Here is a 17,641-nt window from a genome sequence, read left to right as displayed (position 1 = left end):
AAGCAGAAAAATCATTTTGGATACAATACGGAATTTCTATAAAGCTCAGAAAAAACAATTATGAAACAAAAATAAGGGTGTGTAATTAGCTGTCCAGTTACCATATTCAATTAAAATGAAACTTATCTCATATGAAAAAAACAAAAACATCTTTAAGGCTTCATGACAGTGTGGCCTGCCACATCAGCCCATGAACAGATCCTAGTCAAATCATCAGAGTATCAGACTGGAAGAGTCACTGGAGCCCAGCGGCAGGTAGCCCTTATACACAGCTGAGGCAGCTCACATAGAGGAAAATCAGCAGGAGTGAGAAGGCTGTGACCTGCCCTAGAGCACTGAATTAAAGTGCCCTCAGGCCTCAGCAGCACATGTAAGTTTGGGAAGAAACACAGGCATTCGATATTCATGAGGTTTGATAGTGGAACTAACAACCTTGCGTGAAGGAAGGGCCTGGAAAAGGCTTTCCCAGGACAGAAGATGATACCAACAGCCCTACATAGTTATGTGCTGCTGGCATCTTACTCCAGTCACTGTGGAGCATAGCACAATCCTTCCTCTCTGCGTGTGCCTGCCCATGTTCACTGGCTGCAGCAGAGGGAGGAAGGACAGTAGGATCACGGACACACCTATCACTATGTATTAACTCCCTAAAAACAGCATGTAGGATACGGACATCTGCTTCCCAGAGTAGTTGTAGCTGAAATCTGCTCTTACCTACCTTTTATGTTTACTTATTGGGAGGTTTTCTCCTGTTTTCTGAAACCTTACCTGAGTTTTTTCTGTAACCTTGTGCTGAACTCCTGGAGAATAAATAGATAAAGAAACATCCTCAGAAGAATTTACAAGACATATAAGCTGAAATGTCTTCACGTACATTTGGAAGAAAGGCATGTTGGGTCTGGACAACTCTCAAATGGAAAAAACTTGTTATACAGATTAATCCTTTAGCTGTAACAAGCAATTGAATAGGCCCAGTTTGGAGCCAAAGGGCCAGAAAGGGAAAAAGCGTTGTGATGAGAAAAGGGCGGTAATTATGTGGATGTTTGGAACAACAGAAAGCAAGAGCATGAAGAGGTGAACAAATTCAGAGACTCAAAGAAAGACAGATTTGTGGTGAGATTCACTCCTGAAGACAATAACTTAAACTTGATGTAGAAGGCAAAGGGGAAGCCAAATAAAGTTGGGTTGGGATGGAGTCAACAGGTCCAGTGAAGCCCAGTGCAGTGACAGTAAAATTGCAGTTGCAACAGCATTAAGATAAATTAAAATGGAGCTGGATACAACACAGAAACAAAAATTATGAAGTGAGATATGCAGGGTAAGAACTCTAGCAATAGTGAGGAAACAGAAGGAATATGGGAAGAAATGACAACACTTGGTGAAGAAAGCAATATTGCTTGAGAAATAAGGACTGAAGAAGAGAAAAAGAGGAAAACTAGATGCAGGTTCTCTGGCACAAACTGATATATCTGTTGAAAAGCCAAAAATGAAAAATTATTTCTCCTCACATTGCCATAGTATGAAATATAGACAAACAAGGAGAGAAGACAAAATGGCAAAATAAAGCTTGGGAAAATAAAGAGAAAAGAACATAGTCAGTTTTAAAAATATAGATTTTTGTGTCTGCAGCAAAAACAACAGCAGGCCTAACTTTCTTCTCATAACTTCTACTGCAAAACTAGAATAGCTCCACTTGGCTCAGCCAAGTCAAATTGTTATAAAAGAGATGAACAAGCCCATAAACTCAAATGTCATTATTCCACATGTATAAAGTAAAAATATTGAAGCTCTAATGCAAGTTACAGAATCAAAGAACTAGGAAAGACAGAAAGCAAGTTAGCAAACAGAACAAGAGATACATCATTTGTCCCTTGGAAAATAACTGAGATGCCTCACATGACCAGAGCACACATTCTGCTACTCAAGCTCAGCTATGTAGTTCTCTGTTAAAGCTGAGTCGCGCTTAAGAAGATAAAATAAGAAAGCAGAATCAATAGAGCCTGCAAATCTTTTAACTGATTACTGCTGAAAAGCTCTGTGGACCAAATTTGGATAATTGCTGTGACTTGTCCAGACTTGTTTTGTTTTATTTTTCAATAGCTACTGTGTCAGTAATAATAATACCAGTATTAACTTTTTAAAATATATGGTGCAATATCAGACTCCAGTAAAACTACTGCAGCCAAAAAATCCAGACACATTTTTTAAACTGTGGATTTGACTGATAAAATGAAAGCATTCTGATAAATAACATTTCTTAATTATATAGTGATTCTAGAATGAGGAATATCGTGAATAGGTATATGTGTGTGTACATATACATATTTCAAATTCTGACATAGTTCTTTAGACTTTAGCATCAAGTCCCCAGTATTACTCATGTAAATACCTCCTCATTTTTTTCTTGTTAACTCTGATTCCAAAATGACCATAGAATAAAGCATTAAAAATGTGTTGGGAAGAATGAACAAGAAAGAAAACATTCAGAGAAGTACTCACAGGCAATCAGTTTAATTTGGATATAGAAAGATCTACCTGAGAAACAGGATGCGATCTCTTAATATCATGACAGTGACCATCACTGAAAGGCTTTACCAAAAGAAATAGGAACCTTGTTGTCACTTGGATCTGGTAAATCAAAAAAAAAAAAAACCTAACAAACAAACAAACAAACAAAAAAAACTCTGCAAAAGCCTGCTCAGATGCAAACACAAATTTTAGTGTTCACTCACAGAAAAGGAAAAACCTGGTGCCTTTCACTGCACAAACTATATGGCAAAAGCCTTGATATTTACATAACTACTGGCATGTATTATACAGAAGATCAAGGCTATCTTGTTGCTCCCATTGGAATAATTAAGTAATCAATATTTCTGTTACTTTAATCATCTTCCCTGACTTCCCCTTTGCTTGTGGTCACCTCCTATTCAAAGTTGCAATATTAATGATAATTAAATGCTAAAGAAAATAGAATTAGTATGCACTAAGAGGCCTTAAACCATAAGTCTTATCCAAGTAATGGATACATTTGAAAAGTGCCTGAAGGTCACATGCAGAAGAGTTGATCTTACCTCATATGAGTCATCTAAGACCTAGCCAGCTGATCTAAGTGGGTCTAAGTTCTTTGTATGGTCAACAGAGAGGAAGATCCTCTAGAGGAAGATCTGCGCTTGCTGCAAACCTGTTCTTTTGGTTAGGTGAGCTTTCAGACAGATTAGTTCCCAAATCCAGCTCCCTGCATTGCTGACACAAGTACTAGCACCCACACAAGGGGTCAAGGGGGAGTGAGTACCAGCAGTTAAGGCTAGCGAGGGGAGGAAGGAATAGCCCTCTTGGTGATAGCACACGTTTTCATCAGGTATAACTGAATTATAGTCCCAGGTAGCTGTCTAAAGGGAGGTATGAGCTGGAAAAGGCTGAGACATATAAGTGTGACACAGATTCTGGAATAGCTACACCTAATAAAGGGCAGAGCCAAACAGCTCTGTGCACAGCAGAGCACTGTGCTGAAGCCACTATTCTGCTTGCAGGCTTCATGCCAATGTTCCTGCAGAGTGCTGCCCTGTGTCATGTAAACATGTCTGCTGGGTATTCATGGCATCATGCTCCTCAGAGCATCATGGGCAAATGCAAAGTTTCATCAAAAGCTATAAGCATCTGGGGGCATCTGAGGTCTTTTCTATGTTCTGCTGGATGCTGAGCACACTTCAGCTTCTCCTTGAGTTTAAATAAGGTAAACCTGACTGTGTAAAACAGGTCAATGGCTTAACTTGTCTCCCCCAGCCTAAGAAGTGATTCTTTCTAAGACAAAGAAAACTTCCTTTGCTGCTGCAGCTCTCTGAGCAGTTAAATACGCATGTGGCCAAACTCAGTCCTCATAAAACGCAATTGACTTCATTCAAAAAGCTCCTATAAAGATGACTGATGTCATTGGAGTCCCACCAGGGATGAATTTGGCCCATGCCATTCCTGCTGTTTAGTCACCAGATAGGAATGCAGGAAGAAATGCACGCTGGGCTCTAGGACTCCATCTCTCAACAGATTTGCCAGAGATGAAAAAGAATTACACATGAATACAAACTTGTCTTATACACTCTATTAAACCTCCTAGATCAGCCACTTCTCTTAACTCTCCAGGTATGAATCCAAATAGCTTATTTTACTACAGTAGGACTGAACAGGCCTCACTGTATCCAGCAGCAATAATATACAGCAGTTTATGCACATCAGTGCTCCAGTCCTCTTGGGGAAAAAAAAGCAGCAGCATTATTCCCATTTTACAGATGAAGAAACCAAAACATGGAGCTGATGTGATTGCTAAAAATGGTGACAGAAGTAGAGGAGGTACTGAAACTCAAGCATTTATGATTCATGGCCAGGTAGGCCATGTATTCCTATGAGATATCTTCATAATTTCCCTCTCCTTTCCCCATCTTGCTTCTCCCTGCCCCCAACCACATCAGCATTGTCTGTAGCCGTGCTGGGAAGCTGGGACTAATCGATCCCTGGGGAAACTGGGATTAATATACTACTCATCCAGATCCTTTAAAAAAACAAATGATTTGTGATCCCCTCTTCAGAGGCACATGTAATCCACAGCTGAGAAGTAACCATTTATTGTTCCAGTACACAATCTGAGGGAGGCTTTTGCTCTGCTTCCTAAATGTTCACTGAAGACCCCATCTGTCAGAACTTCTTCCTGCATCCAGCAGCAAACCAACCTGAGCAGGCTGTGCAGAATCAGGCTCTTGTAGAGTATTAACAGTTTATGGGCAGAAAAAGAATGACTGGAATGCAAAGGAAAAAAAGAGAGAGAGAGAGATGCCAACACATCTTTACATTTTCTCCTGTAACTGGAAGTGGTTAAAAAAAAAAAGAGGAGTAAAAAAAAAATTTGTTTCCCTTGTAAATCTTTTTAGAAATAGACAATTGGAGTCAGGTGCCCTGGTTTTTACTCCTGCAAACTCTCATCCAGTGATATTTTTATGATGAAAATGCAAAATTTAAAGCAACTGTGAAAACAGAATCAACTCTCTCAATTGGCAGACAGGGGCCTAAGTAAGTTTTATTCACTGCTTGAATGTCAAATTAAAACACACGCAAAGAGAGAAGTGAAAAGAAAAAGAAAGAAAGCAGAGGTAATTAATCTTTTAAATTATTTGCAATCCTGATTCAAAAGGCACTTTTCCCCTCTAATTCCCTTCATTTATTGTGGGGTGAATACGACTTATCTCCTCTGACTGTCATAATTTCATCTCTTCTTTGCTTTCCTTGGAATCACCACACTGACACTGCCTAGCAAAAACAAAAAAAATGGAGAGAACAGGCAAACTGTTCACCAGTGCAGCCGACAGCAAGATACCCTTTGTTTGCACAGGGAATAAAGTGGCCTTCTTGGAAGAGGAAATGCACACACATATACATAAACATATACATATAGTATAAACGACGTTAAGAGGCTGTGTGTGCCCTCCGTGCTCGGTATTCCCACGTAGTTTTAATACATCTGTAATTCTGATTGTGTCAATTCTGTTTTGTTTTGTTTTTTTCGCATAAAGATATATGTTCAGGGAAATTCTTGGCAGGCAGACCGCCAGGCTTCAGCCATATAAATGAAACGCATTTCATGCCCAGCTGGGAGGAGAGGTTTCTCCACCTTCACGACCCCGCAGTTATAATGGTTCCCAGGAACCGATGACCGACGCTGTTTCTTACCTCGCCACGGGTGTTTCGCTATCGCTGTGATAAGGAGATGGTGAAGCGACCGTGGGAATTCCTCAGTGGAGTGACCCTCCCTCCAGTACCACCCGACCCCCCGCTTTGGATCCACCTCGTAGTCACGACCCTTAAAAAACGAGTGGCTCCAAAGACGTAGCCCTTCGCCTCCCCCCTTCGCGACCGGGCACCGCGAGCATCCTTGCTCGCTTGCTCTGCCACGAACGACGCGAGGAGGCTGCAGGAGGGAAGCGGAGTTTTCCCTGGGATTTTCTCCCTGCGGCTCCTTTTCTAAGAAAGGCAACGCGGGGACGGAGCCGCCCGGCCCTTAGGCTGGCCGTAAGCCGCGCGTCGGTGCCGGGCTGCGGGTCCCTCCGCGAGAGGCGCGGGGCGCGGCGCCCCTGCCCGGACAGCCTCCAGCGGCGGCTGCTGCCGGGGCCGAGCCGCGCCCTGGCGGGGGCCGGCGGCCTTTTCCGCGCAGGGCGGCCCGGGGCAGCGGCCCGCGCGGGGGGCGGCGGCCGTCCCGCTGCGTTTGCGCTAGGCGACGCGGCCCAGCCCCAACGAGGAGTGCCCCGACGAGGAGCGCGGGGGAGCCCCCAGAGGTAGCGCAAAATGCCCCCCCGAGAGAGGCCAGCGCAGCCCGATTTGGCTCCACAACGCGACGCCAGCGCCTCGAAGGGCTTCTCCTTGCTCCGGCCGGCTCCGCGCCGGCCGCTGTCGAGGTGCGCAGGTTCAGCCCAGGCTTCCTACAGGCTTGAATAATTTCCCCACACTCCTTGTTTATTCCGAGATGGTTCTCAGATGCCTTTTAAGACACAACCAAAAGCCTTTACGCTAAGAGGAAAGAGATGGGGGGATGGGAAGCAAAATAAAACCAAGCTACCTTCAAACTCCGTCGCTTCCCACAGCCTCCGCAGCTGGATGCGGAGAGAGCCATGATCTTAACATCCCGCGCTCTCCCAGGGCCTTCCTACGGTGAAGGTAGAGACTGCAACCCGTCCAGCGAGTGCCTTTAATTACCTAGGATGCGGTCGAATTGGTGTCCGATAAATAGGGGGAGAGAGGTTTCTTCCCTCCACCCTTACATTAAAAACTGCGGCACTCTTTCTCCTGCCGCTCATAGGATTCCTTGACCAAATAAAGAAGTCTTGTCTAAAAGCAGAGCGGGGAAGGGGGAAAGGAACCGCTTTGGACCGATCGGCTTGCAGAGCCGAGCATCCACATTTTGGAAACGCAAGTGCCGCGGGGTTAGGTCCGCCGTTATTTCGGATGTGTCACATTGCTAGTTTGCAGGAGGCTTTCACGGCGGAGCACTGACTTGTCGTGGGGGAAGAGGGTTTGGGGTTTGCCGAGGAGACTAGAGAGGAAAGCAAGAGGAGCTTCAAAGCCTCAGGCGGATCCCCCCGCTCCGAGCTCTCCCCCGTCTCGATCCAAGGCGGTTTCGCAGTGGAATAAACATCTCTGATCTAAGACAGCTGCCGGGAATCAAAGGCCGCCCAAATCAGCGCTGAACCGGGCGAAGATGCGATTGATAAATACACACTCCTGACAAGTGAGGAGCAGGGGGTGCGAAGGCGGTTCTCCCTGCAGTGCCTTCAGGCTGTGAGAACAGTAACAGTTTGCCCATTAGTCATCTGATTTGTTTTATAACACTTCTGACACCTAATCTTATCTGCTAATACCCAAGATTTAGTTACCCAAGACGATTTTTTTCCACACTAGCAGCAAAATTGTTTGACTCCCTACGGATCTGTTTACTTCTGTCAGCCTTAAAAAAAAAAAAGGAAAAGAGAAAGAAAAGAAAAAGAAAAAAAGAAAAAAGAGAAAGAAAAGAAAGAGAAAAAAGAAAAAGAAAAGAGAAAGAGAAGAAAAAGGATGAGGGCGCTTATACATAAGGGAAAGAACCAGACTTTTCAAGGCTGATTAAAAAAAAAAAAAAAAAAAAAAAAAAAAAGCACTGAGGAAATACCAAGTAAATTCGAAAAAAGGTTCTGAAAATTGACGGACAGTGTTTACTAGAGAAGATACCAGAAACCAAATGAACACCTGTAGTCCACGCAGACTTGCCTGTAAAATAACGATTTATTTTAATAGTTAAAAAAACACACACAATCCAGTGATAAATGTCAATTACCAATAATCAGCATAAAGTGCCAAACAGCCATACAACTTTTTTTAATAAACAAAACTTATTGGAATGTCTCTTAATTTGAATACACTGTTCAGAAAGCCAGCATTTAAAAAATACGCTCTCGGGTTGAGATTTGTTCTCTCTCATGAGGACACACGCAGATTTTGAAGTACCACTAAAACCACGTTGTGCATACCGTCAGTCTGATGTATTGCCATCTTTCTTTCCTTTGGTTTTTTTTTAAATAAGTCCACAAGTTACAAACCTTCTTCCAGCGCACTAGACCACAGGCAAAAACAAGGTTTCCATGTCCCACGAGCTTTGATTTGTCCCAAATACAGGGGACCTGCAGATCTAAGATCTAGATGCGTTTCCTATCGCACGGTAGGACTCCCCACTTGAGAGATTTAGGTCATTTCCAAAAGTTAATTTTCTTCTCCTTTTAAGAAAACAAACTAGCAAAAAAGATTTGCAAGTTGCTCTTCTCCTTGTCCTAATGGTACCAGGATGACCACCATTTCAGTTCTTAATCATCTTCTGGAACTCTCTGTATTTCCTGAAGTGTAAAAGTAAGAAGCTTTGTACAGTCAAAAAATAAGTATAAAATAAGAGGGTTTTTTTAAGTAATACTTTTGGAAGCTACGATTTGGGGTTTTTTCGTTGGGATTGGGGGGGTATTTTTGTGGGTTTTTGTTTGATTTTAATGAGATTCCTGTCCAACACGTGAGCACCATCTTTTGGCATAAAGTTTATCAAAGCCACGCAAGTCAGCTAGCACTCTCCGTGTCATTCATGTATATTTTAAACACAAAATAATTTTTTCACCCACAACTTAAGAAGTTAGTTGCTTGGCGGGATTTTGCTCATTTTTAAGTACAAACAAAAACAAAACACAAAGTTCAGTGCTCCCAACCTGGCAGTTTTGTTTCTGTTCTAGTTTTGGTATAAAGTCTGAAGGGGAGGAAAAGTTCATGGAAGTTGGAGATTCAGCACTTAAGTTTGGCAGGTTTCAATTCCTTTACTTGCGTGTGCAGTGTCTTGTGGACGGCTAGCGTTCTGGACTGGCAAAATCCTTTCCCACATTCTTGACACTTAAAAGGCTTTTCTTTAGAATGTATATATCTAGAGAGAAAAATAAAATTGAGATGTCAAAATAACCAGCCTGAATTCAGCAGTGATCTACCTGCCCAGGGACTTACTTGGACCACCCTCGAGCCTTTTACACCAATTCCTGAGGCCAAGACTACTGGAGTGTGACACTCCAGTGATCATCTGTGTACGTGCATGTGAGTGTGTGTGCATGTGTGCAAGAAGAGAAGGGTGTGTAGGAGGCTTACAAGAGTGCCATTCCTAGAGATAAAGGGTTATAGAGCTTCATGGTCACTAGACCACAGGTCTTCGTGACAGTTCTGAACCACAAGGGCAGCACAAGCAGGATGATGCAAACTTACGGTGAAAATGTCTATATAAGCTAGTAGCCTGTGCAAGACACGTTTTCAGGGTGGGTGAGTACAACAAGCTTATCTTCCCAAGTGAGTTATCTGCGCAAAAGAAAGCCTGAAGGGAACATCTCCTGCTGGCTAGGGACATGAGCTTTTCTACAAGCACCTTCATGACTGTAGCTGGACAACTGGGAGAGTACAGATGCATGAGGAAGAAGAGACAGGGGAAAAAAAGAATGGTTACCTGTGATCCCTTAGGTGATCCTGTCTTCTGAAGGCCTTGTGGCAAATGTCACATGTGTAGGGGCGTTCATCAGTGTGGGTTCTTTCATGGATCAAAAGGTTGTAGGACTTGGTGAAGTGCCTACCACAGAATTTACATACGAATTCCTTCTTGGTTTTGGATGGTAACCTTCCCCGTGTGGGTTTCTTCTCTGGAGAGAGTTTAGTTACCTCAAGCAAAGAGCCCAGCCCTGGTGGGGAGCCCTGGCTATCCGGTTGTCCCAGTTTAGAGTGGTCCTCTTGTGTGGCGGCCACTGCTAAGTTGGCAAAGTCGAAGCGGGGCTTAGCTTTGAGGGTCACATTGGTGGCCTCTTGCTTGGGCTGGATGACATGTGGGAAGAGTGGGAAGGTGGGCAGCTGGAACCGTGCATCCACCAGGCTTGACACACTGGGCACCTTGGAGAAGGAGGAACGGGGCAGATGCATGGCTGGGTACCCCAAAGTCCACTGGTGCAGGTGTACGGCGTGCAGGGCACTGAAGCCATAGAGGTTGGAGAGGTGGTCAGAGGGCACGGCGGGCAGCCCGTTGAATGCTTGCAGGAAAGAGTAGTTGGTGAGCTGGAGGGAAGGGTGGATAGGCACTGGGGCCGGCAGGGTCTTACTTCCCATGGTGGCCGCTCAGGAGGAGGATCTCGGGAACCGGGGAGGAAAAGATCTGGAAAATAAAAATGGGGGAGGGGCAGAAGAGGGAGAGGTGGATTTATAGAGAGATATAAGCAAAGAGGATTTCTCATCTCATCCGTCCCTAGTCCCCCCTCTTCAAAGCCATGGAAGGAGACCGCCTTTGACTTGGAGGGGCACCCCACAGGCCTCCAGATCTTCCTCCTTCCCCCCTCCCCATACACAGGGTATGATCCATCCACAACCACTCACTTTCCCAACAGCATCTCTGTGCCAGATGGGCCTTTAGGTTTTGGGTCCCAAAGCTCAGAGCTCTCCCATGCATTTTAAAATCCTTTTCTGTATAGTCATACAGCCTTTTCAAAATGGTAGGCTGCTGCCCACTGGTCCTTCCACTGGAACCACCTTCAGCCCTCACCCTCGAGGTGATGCAGGGAGGGAGTGTGGAGGTCTTGCTGCCTCTGGGTCACACACCTCCCTGCGGCCTGGGCTTAGCCATGCTTCTGCCTCCTGGATGGTGGGGGAAATTGGGTGCTCAGAGCTGCCCATCCACCCTCCTTCAAAAAAAAAGGGGGTGGGGGAGCAATAGTCATCCTTCCATTTACTGCAAAAAGAAAGGGAAAATGCTGAGCTCGGGTGACAAATCTGAAGTGCCATTTGCTCACCCCAGGAGGAAGCGTCTGGCTTCAAGCCATGTCCCAATCTAGGCAATCGCTTAATTAGAGCCCTTCAGAAGGGAAAAAGGCAAGGCCTGGGGAGACCCTTCCCGGCAGGGACACCAGGCCCACCAGCCAGAGGAGCCAAGTCCTGCAAGGCCCCGTGGGGCAGGCAGAGGCCACAGGGCTGCAGCCCTTTGCTGAGCCAGGCACCGCTGTTTTGTTGCATTTCAGGGTTGTGCCAAGCCCGCAGCCTCCCCTTGGGGTCAGATCCCTACCCATTCCCCTGGAGAGGCGGAGGGAAAACGCTGCCAGAGAGCAGCATGGAGGCGCATCTGGCCCTGCCCGCAAATTCAGCCCTCAGCACAGCCCTGGCTGCTGTCAACCATTTGGCAGGAGATGCTTCTCCCCCCTCTTTGTGGGTGTGAGAGCACCCACGGCATTTGGAGGCACCGCACCCCTGCACCCCAGGAAGCCTCCTCCTTGCCTGCGGCCCACAGCTTGTGCTTGTTTGCCCCCGGCAATCTGCAAGGTTTGCCCTCATTTGGGCTCCTTCCCTCCAAGAACCGTGCAGGGACCCTGCAGGGTCCTGGCAAGATCCCCACAGAGTTCCTTCAGGATCCTTGCCGGGTTTCCACAGGATGCCCTCGGGATACCCACAAGGTCTCTAGGATCGCCACAGGGCCTCCTTAGGATCCCCATAAGATCCCCACAAGGTCTCCACAGGGTCCCGCAGCACTCGGCCCCGGGTGAGGAGGGTTTATTCCCACATTAAAGTCCTTTTGGAGAAAAGGAGGTAGCAAAGTGCTGCAGATCAGTAATTGTCCCTCTAGGCCGGGGGCAAGGGGGAAAACTAGTGGCGGAAGAGTCCTAATGACCAGGGAAACATCTGATTTATGTGTGGGCTGCTGCCTGGACCGAGGAGCTGCGGCTGAGAGGGTGCGAAAGGGAGAAACTCACTCCGAGCGGCTCTATACACCAGTCCACCTTTCACACCGTTTTACATAAATCAGCAGCAGGAAAAGAGACCGAAAACTTAGAGGAATTCCATCGCAATGACCCAGAATAAGAGAGTGTGACATTTCGCCTTTTTTAATTGGATACATTTTGAATAGTGGCTGATTGAAAAACGCACACATTATATTCTCCTCCCTCTCCCTTTCTTTTTTTTTTTTTAACTGTTTATGGGCCGATCAACCAGATTGTTTTGTTCTTCTGCTGGAGAAATACTTTTTATTTTGTTAGTGCTGCCCATATGCTAGGCGTGACCGTTTCACCGCACAAATACCTCGATCGATGACCCCGAGAACAAACAACGCGGAAAATACTCTTGTCCGGATACCTGAAATGTCTGTTTCTGTATGTCACAGCGACTACACGTCCATTAGGTAGTCCTAGATCTTTGAAGCATGAAACATGCTACTACAAACTGAGTTCATTTCTGGGATTATCCCTCCCTCCTTCTTCAAATCCTTAGAAAAATTTTATTTGGAATATATAGCCATGAATCTACCATGAAAATTTGGGAAAAAGCCTGGTTGATAACATTTAAAAAATTCTGTTTCGATTTTCCAAACGAAGAAGGGGCAGAAACGAAGGAGAAATACAACTGGCTCATAATAACATTCATTTTCCCCGCTGTTTTTTGCTAGAGTAGTTCTCGTCTTTTGCAAAAATAAAAAATAAAAATAAAAACTAAAAGAGGAAGAAAACAGGAAAAAAGAACAGAAAAAGAAAGAAAAAGAAAGGGGGGAGGTGGGAGCGGAGTGTTCACGTTACTACAAGTTTCTTGGCACTTTTCCAGAAATGTAAGCTACACTTTTGCTCTGTACGACCGGGATAGTCAAAAATACAGATGAAGAGCAGAGTATTTCACAGAGAAGTCCCCTCTCTTCAGGACATCAAAGCGAACGTGTATTTCACAGTGCGGTAACTCTCCGCTCTCCCGCTTGCCCGCAGAGAGATCAATGTTTCTTTGATTTCGGTGTCACCTCCACCTTTAATTCTGCTTCATGTAAACAGATCGTTATCGGGGCTTCTTTTATATTTATTTTATTTTTTTTAAAGAAGACGACCCCGTGAGTTCTCTGCTTGAATTCCCTCATCACAATAAAGCGGTGCGAGGTTTTCTTTTTTAACACAAACTCGCTCGCTGAGTAATTAAGAACAAACCACTTGTGTTCTGACTGAAACAAAACCCACTCATGCCAAGATAAATTTACCCTGCAAAATAGGATCATAAACTTGAAAGACTACATCTGCCTCCAGCTTTCTTACCCTTTGTCCTGTTTGAAGATACGGTAATGCTATTGTCCAGTTGCCATTGTTTTAAGACCATTGTAGTCTTAACCTTCCAGATTAAGTTCTATCTCCATTATATACCAAAAAAGAAAAAGAAAAACCCACCCAATTTGTTGCTAGTAGCAAAGCACGAAGCGAAATTAAACGGATTTTTAAGCAGTCCTGTGAGTAGTAGGTATTTTTCTTTTCTACCTTGAATTATCAATTTCCGATGTGTCCTTTGAAAGGGATATTTGTTACATTAAATACTTGACTCATAAATAATGAGGTTTGCTAATTAGTTCCACATGGGAGAATGGAGGAGGTAAATTACCCTGAGAACGTTGCTTATTTTTACAAACATGATAAAGTAGCGGGCATAAAACGCTGCATTCTTGGGATAGCCTCAAACTGCAGCAATCAGGTTCATCTGTCAAAAAAAGTCCCCCTGTTTTTGTCTGAATCCTTTAAAGTCTGGCAGCCCTCTCCTTTCTAGTGCACAGCATCGGTCTGCAACATTTTGCTAAGAGGTCGGCTACTTATTTTGTCCCCTCTGCGGGGACGAGATTTTCCCTTCCTATCAGTTTAAGCGAGGAAGTAGAGCTTACAATTTATCTGTGTTTGGGAAACTAACTGGAAAGAGAATAAAGTTGCCCTTTCGCTCCACATTATTCGAGCGTGGTGCTCTTGAGGAATAAAGTGCATTGTTCAGCACGGATTTATTCAAAGTATTAATGAAGTGTGCAGAATCTATTAAAGCAGGTTTATTCGGGACTAATTGAGCGTGAAAGAGTTAATTGCTAACATTAATGAGGACTGGAAGGACTCAGTCAGCATGTGCCTTGGATATCTCCGCTCAATCCTTATAAAATCATCATTCACATTTTATCACGAAATCAGTGTTGACAAGTTTCGCCAGACCACCGTCGCGAATGCTGATGAATGCGGCGGATTTTAGCCTCGGAATAATAATAACAACCAGGGTTCAGCTGCAACAACGATCTCTACACTGCTCGGGGCATCCTTCACCCCCCCCTCCCAAAAAAAAAAAAAAAGAAAAAAAAAAGAAATCTTGGGGTCCGGATCCTGATGGCACAGTGGCTACGAGGGCCGCGGGCGGGAGCGCAACGCCGGCGCTGGGCTCGCTGCGAGCGCGGGTGAGGCCGGCGGGGGTGGCCGGAGGCGGCCAGGCTCTGCCAGCCTCTCCCTGGAGAAGTTTTCGGGTTGGACTGGGAGCTCTGTATTTTTTTTTTCCCCAGTCCTCCCGAGTGTAGAAAGGCCCCCGAATACAGGATTCATTCTCGATTTATCCCCCGAAAAATCCGCCGTGCCTCTATTGCACGCAGATAAACGGCCTCCCTAAGGGCCGGCTGCAGGGAGGGCTTCTGCCCTGGGCGCCCCTCGGCTTCCCGCAGCCACGTCCCGCACAGACCGCGGGCTGCGGCGCCTTGCGCGGGGCCCCCTCGGGGCGCGCAGGGCTGCGCGGCCCCCGCCGCGGCCCGGCCCCGGGCCGGCAGCGCGGAGGCGACAGCGCGGGCCCCCGCGCCGGGCTCTGCTCTAGGGCTTGGCCTTTTCCCTCGGTCGGTTTCGGGCATGCTGAACCGGGCGGGCTGTGCACCTGTCCGGGACACGGCTCTCACCGCCCATCTCCGCTTGCGGTCTATCGGACAATTCCCGCAGCTTTACGGTCATCTCCGAAAGGCTCCGTTTTTATAGTTCCCCTCCCAAAAGCCAGAAATAACAACTATACCCTAATCCTCGGCTTTGCACTGACACTTTATAGGCTCGGCCGCGAGAGAAGCCCGGTTTCTCCCTACGCTGAACTTGTGTTGCTCCGCTCAGACAAATATAAACATCAGATTCATTTCTGTTATGGCCTTGGGAAAAAACAGACAAGGCTACTTGGACCCTAAAACACTACAAATGGAGTAGAAAGAAAGAAAGAGGAAAAAATGAGAAGGAAAGGAAAGTAGGAAAAGGGAAGAAGGGAAGCAAAAGGCGAGGGAAAAGCCGAACGCTCAAGTCCTTAAAGGACATTCACTTCTTGTTGCAGCTCACGTGTCATTTTTAGCTCGGGTTAAAAGCACAGCTCCTCTGCAAGGGGGGACAGGCAACTTCGAAAGGAGAAGACAAATCTTTAAATAGCATCAAAATATCCAAGTCCCATGTGGAGACTTCCCCCGGCCCCCCGCCCTCCCCAAGCAGAATAGCCCTCCTCACGTGAGCCACGGCTCCCCCGCTTCTTCTGCCCCGTCCAAAGGTGGTGGGAGGAATGGAGGGAGAGGAAGAAAGGAGGGAGAGAAAAAGAGGCGTTTGGATCGATATCCCCAGCCCCCGAGGCTTGGCAAAACAAAAACCAAACAAAATGAGTTGTTCTTTTTATTTACCTAATCCCGATCTGCGCTCCACCGCTGGCAGCAGTTAAAAGATCCTGGGCTAAATTGGAGCTGGTAAAATAAAATAAAATAAAAAATAATAATAACAAAAAAAGGTTGGGCTAGGTCAGTGTGCCTGCCGGCCCTGGGGGGGCCCGGCTCTGTCCCCACCCCGCCCCACCGCTGCTCTGGCCGGGGCAGGCGCCCAGGTGCCCCGCTGCTGGGCGCGGCGGCGGCGGCCCTGCTCCCGCTGCGGCTGCCCGAGCGCAAACGCGCCCTGCACCAGCCGCACTCCGACTGAACCGACCGCTTCCCTCCGGCCTCCTCCTTATTTCAACCCCCCCGCTCCCCCCTCCGCCTCCCGCCGGCGCCGGGCATGCGCACGCGGCCCCAAACTTTCTGGCTGGGAAGAGCCAACTTTGCAACCCGCTTCTCCTGCCGCCGCGGCAGCCAGCGGCTCGCCGCCCGCAAACGTGTGATCTCGCCCCGCTTCCCCGCCGCCCCTCGCCTCCCCGTCCCGCAGCCTCCCCCGGGGCCCCCCCACGCGCGCCCCCCCCGGGGGGCCCCCAGCCCCGCTGCGCGGCCACGCTGCCTGCGCCGGCCCGGCCCGCCGCACCGCGCAGCGCCGCCCGCCCCCGGCCCGCCGCGCTGCGCCCCTGCGCTCCCAGCCGCGGGGAAGGGGCCGAGGGCCCCGGCCGGGACTCACCGGGCTCTGCCCAGAGGGAGAGAGACAGAGAGAAAGAAAGGGGAAAAAGAAGGAAAGGAAGAAAGAAAAGGGGGGAAAAGAGCGGGGTGGTGGTGGTGGAGGGAGGGGTCTGCTCCCTCCGGCAGGATCCAGGGGGTCGGAAATTGTCCTCCCTCCCCGGAGCCGCCCCCGCGAGCAGCCCGGCATCCGCGTACCTGCGAGGGGGCCGCGGCCCGGCCGGACTCGCTCGCCCGCCCCAGCATCGCGGCGGGCTCCGCTCCCTGCCGCCCCGGCTGCCCCGGGCTCGCCGCCCTGCCGTGCCCCCTCCCCAGGCCTCCCCGGGACGGCCTTCCGCGGGGCGCGCAGTGCCGCGGACCCCGCGTGTGGGGAGCCGCGGGGCCGCCCGCGGAGCCCTGCACAGGTCCGGGGGGCCAGACGGCTCGGGCGCACCAGGCAGAGCAAAACAGCCCTCGAAAGGAAAACGTAAAAGGTGCTTTATAATTAATCCCGAGACCATAATCTCCTTGCTTATTTGTTTCTCTATTCATCCATCCATTAGCACTCTTTTAGATCCGTGAAGAGGGAAAAATTGCTTGGGTCTGTCACATCGTCCTGGAGAACCAGGGTAATATAATATGCTCGCGAAGACAGATCCGTCAGGACAACATGGTACCGCATGTTATTCTTATTGTTCGTGTCACTGCTGTTGTTGCCCTGACTTTCCCCATCTCAGGAGGAAAAACAAACAAACAAATAAAGCAACAACAAGAAAACAACTGCCCATAGCGTTATCATTCTGGAGAATAAACGTTCATGAACACGATGGCAGCGTGGCGAAATAAACCTGAGCACTGACATTTCATCCCAAGAACATCCTATTTCGGGGAAGAGTCTAGGGTCCAACACTTTTTCACTAGCAGGGCTGGGCAGACGAACAGATTTTCGTTCCCTTCTTTTGTAAACGAGTGGCATTTTTAAAAAGCAGAGGCGAAGCAAAGACGTTCCTCTATCACGGCTTCTTCTGTTCTCTCTCTTTTCGTGCTGTTCTTTTTTTCTTTTCTTTTTTTTCCTTTTCTTTTCTTTTTTTTTCCCTCCCCCCTCCCCTTAAAAGCTGATAGGGGTTTAGGGGTAGAAATGTCGAGAGTGTGATCCTGTGGCCGACGCTGTAAGCCGATGCCTTCGGATAAGTTTGCCTTTTCAAAAGCAGTTTTAAAGTTCTGTTGTGAGAACACGAATATACGATCCCCCAAACCAAGAAACAGACCGGAGATACACTCTTCTAACTGGAGACTTCTGCGTTCCCCAAGGAAGAATCTCGCTCTTTGTATGGCTGGGGATGGGTGCGTGTATTAATAAAACAAAATTTGCAATTCTCTTTAGAAATATAGCAGATTAGTTGAGAGGGTAAATTTAACAACAGCAATGATACCTGCACGTGCTCCGTTTAAGGGAAT

General features: G+C 47.5%; 1 protein-coding gene and 1 long non-coding RNA gene across 3 annotated transcripts in view; both read right to left on the bottom strand.

The window, feature by feature from the left end:
• LOC135327799 (uncharacterized) overlaps positions 1-6,188 on the bottom strand; it is a 48,513-nt gene extending 42,325 nt beyond the window's left edge. Inside the window, exons 1-2 of the long non-coding RNA XR_010388175.1 lie at positions 5,716-6,188; positions 769-800 (exon numbers count right to left, since the gene is read on the bottom strand). This is a non-coding gene — a long non-coding RNA (uncharacterized LOC135327799). The remainder of the gene's footprint in view (positions 1-768; positions 801-5,715) is intronic.
• Positions 6,189-7,778: 1,590 nt separating this feature from the next.
• OSR1 (odd-skipped related transcription factor 1) lies at positions 7,779-15,837 on the bottom strand. Of its 2 annotated transcripts, none has more exons than XM_026103413.2 (3): positions 15,515-15,837; positions 9,533-10,225; positions 7,779-8,968 (listed from the first exon to the last, which is right to left on the bottom strand). In XM_026103413.2, exons 2-3 carry the CDS (start codon positions 10,177-10,179, stop codon positions 8,833-8,835), a joined length of 783 nt encoding a protein of 260 aa, XP_025959198.1. In that variant the 5' UTR covers positions 10,180-10,225; positions 15,515-15,837; the 3' UTR covers positions 7,779-8,832. The 2 variants fall into 2 exon arrangements, with proteins under 2 accessions (XP_025959198.1, XP_064364506.1); XM_064508436.1 differs by lacking the exon at positions 15,515-15,837 and adding an exon at positions 15,348-15,383.
• Positions 15,838-17,641: the final 1,804 nt, after the last annotated feature.

Source organism: Dromaius novaehollandiae, chromosome 3, assembly GCF_036370855.1.
Source record: "Dromaius novaehollandiae isolate bDroNov1 chromosome 3, bDroNov1.hap1, whole genome shotgun sequence".
Lineage (NCBI taxonomy): Eukaryota > Metazoa > Chordata > Aves > Casuariiformes > Dromaiidae > Dromaius > Dromaius novaehollandiae.
This window is presented reverse-complemented; position numbering and strand designations above follow the sequence as displayed.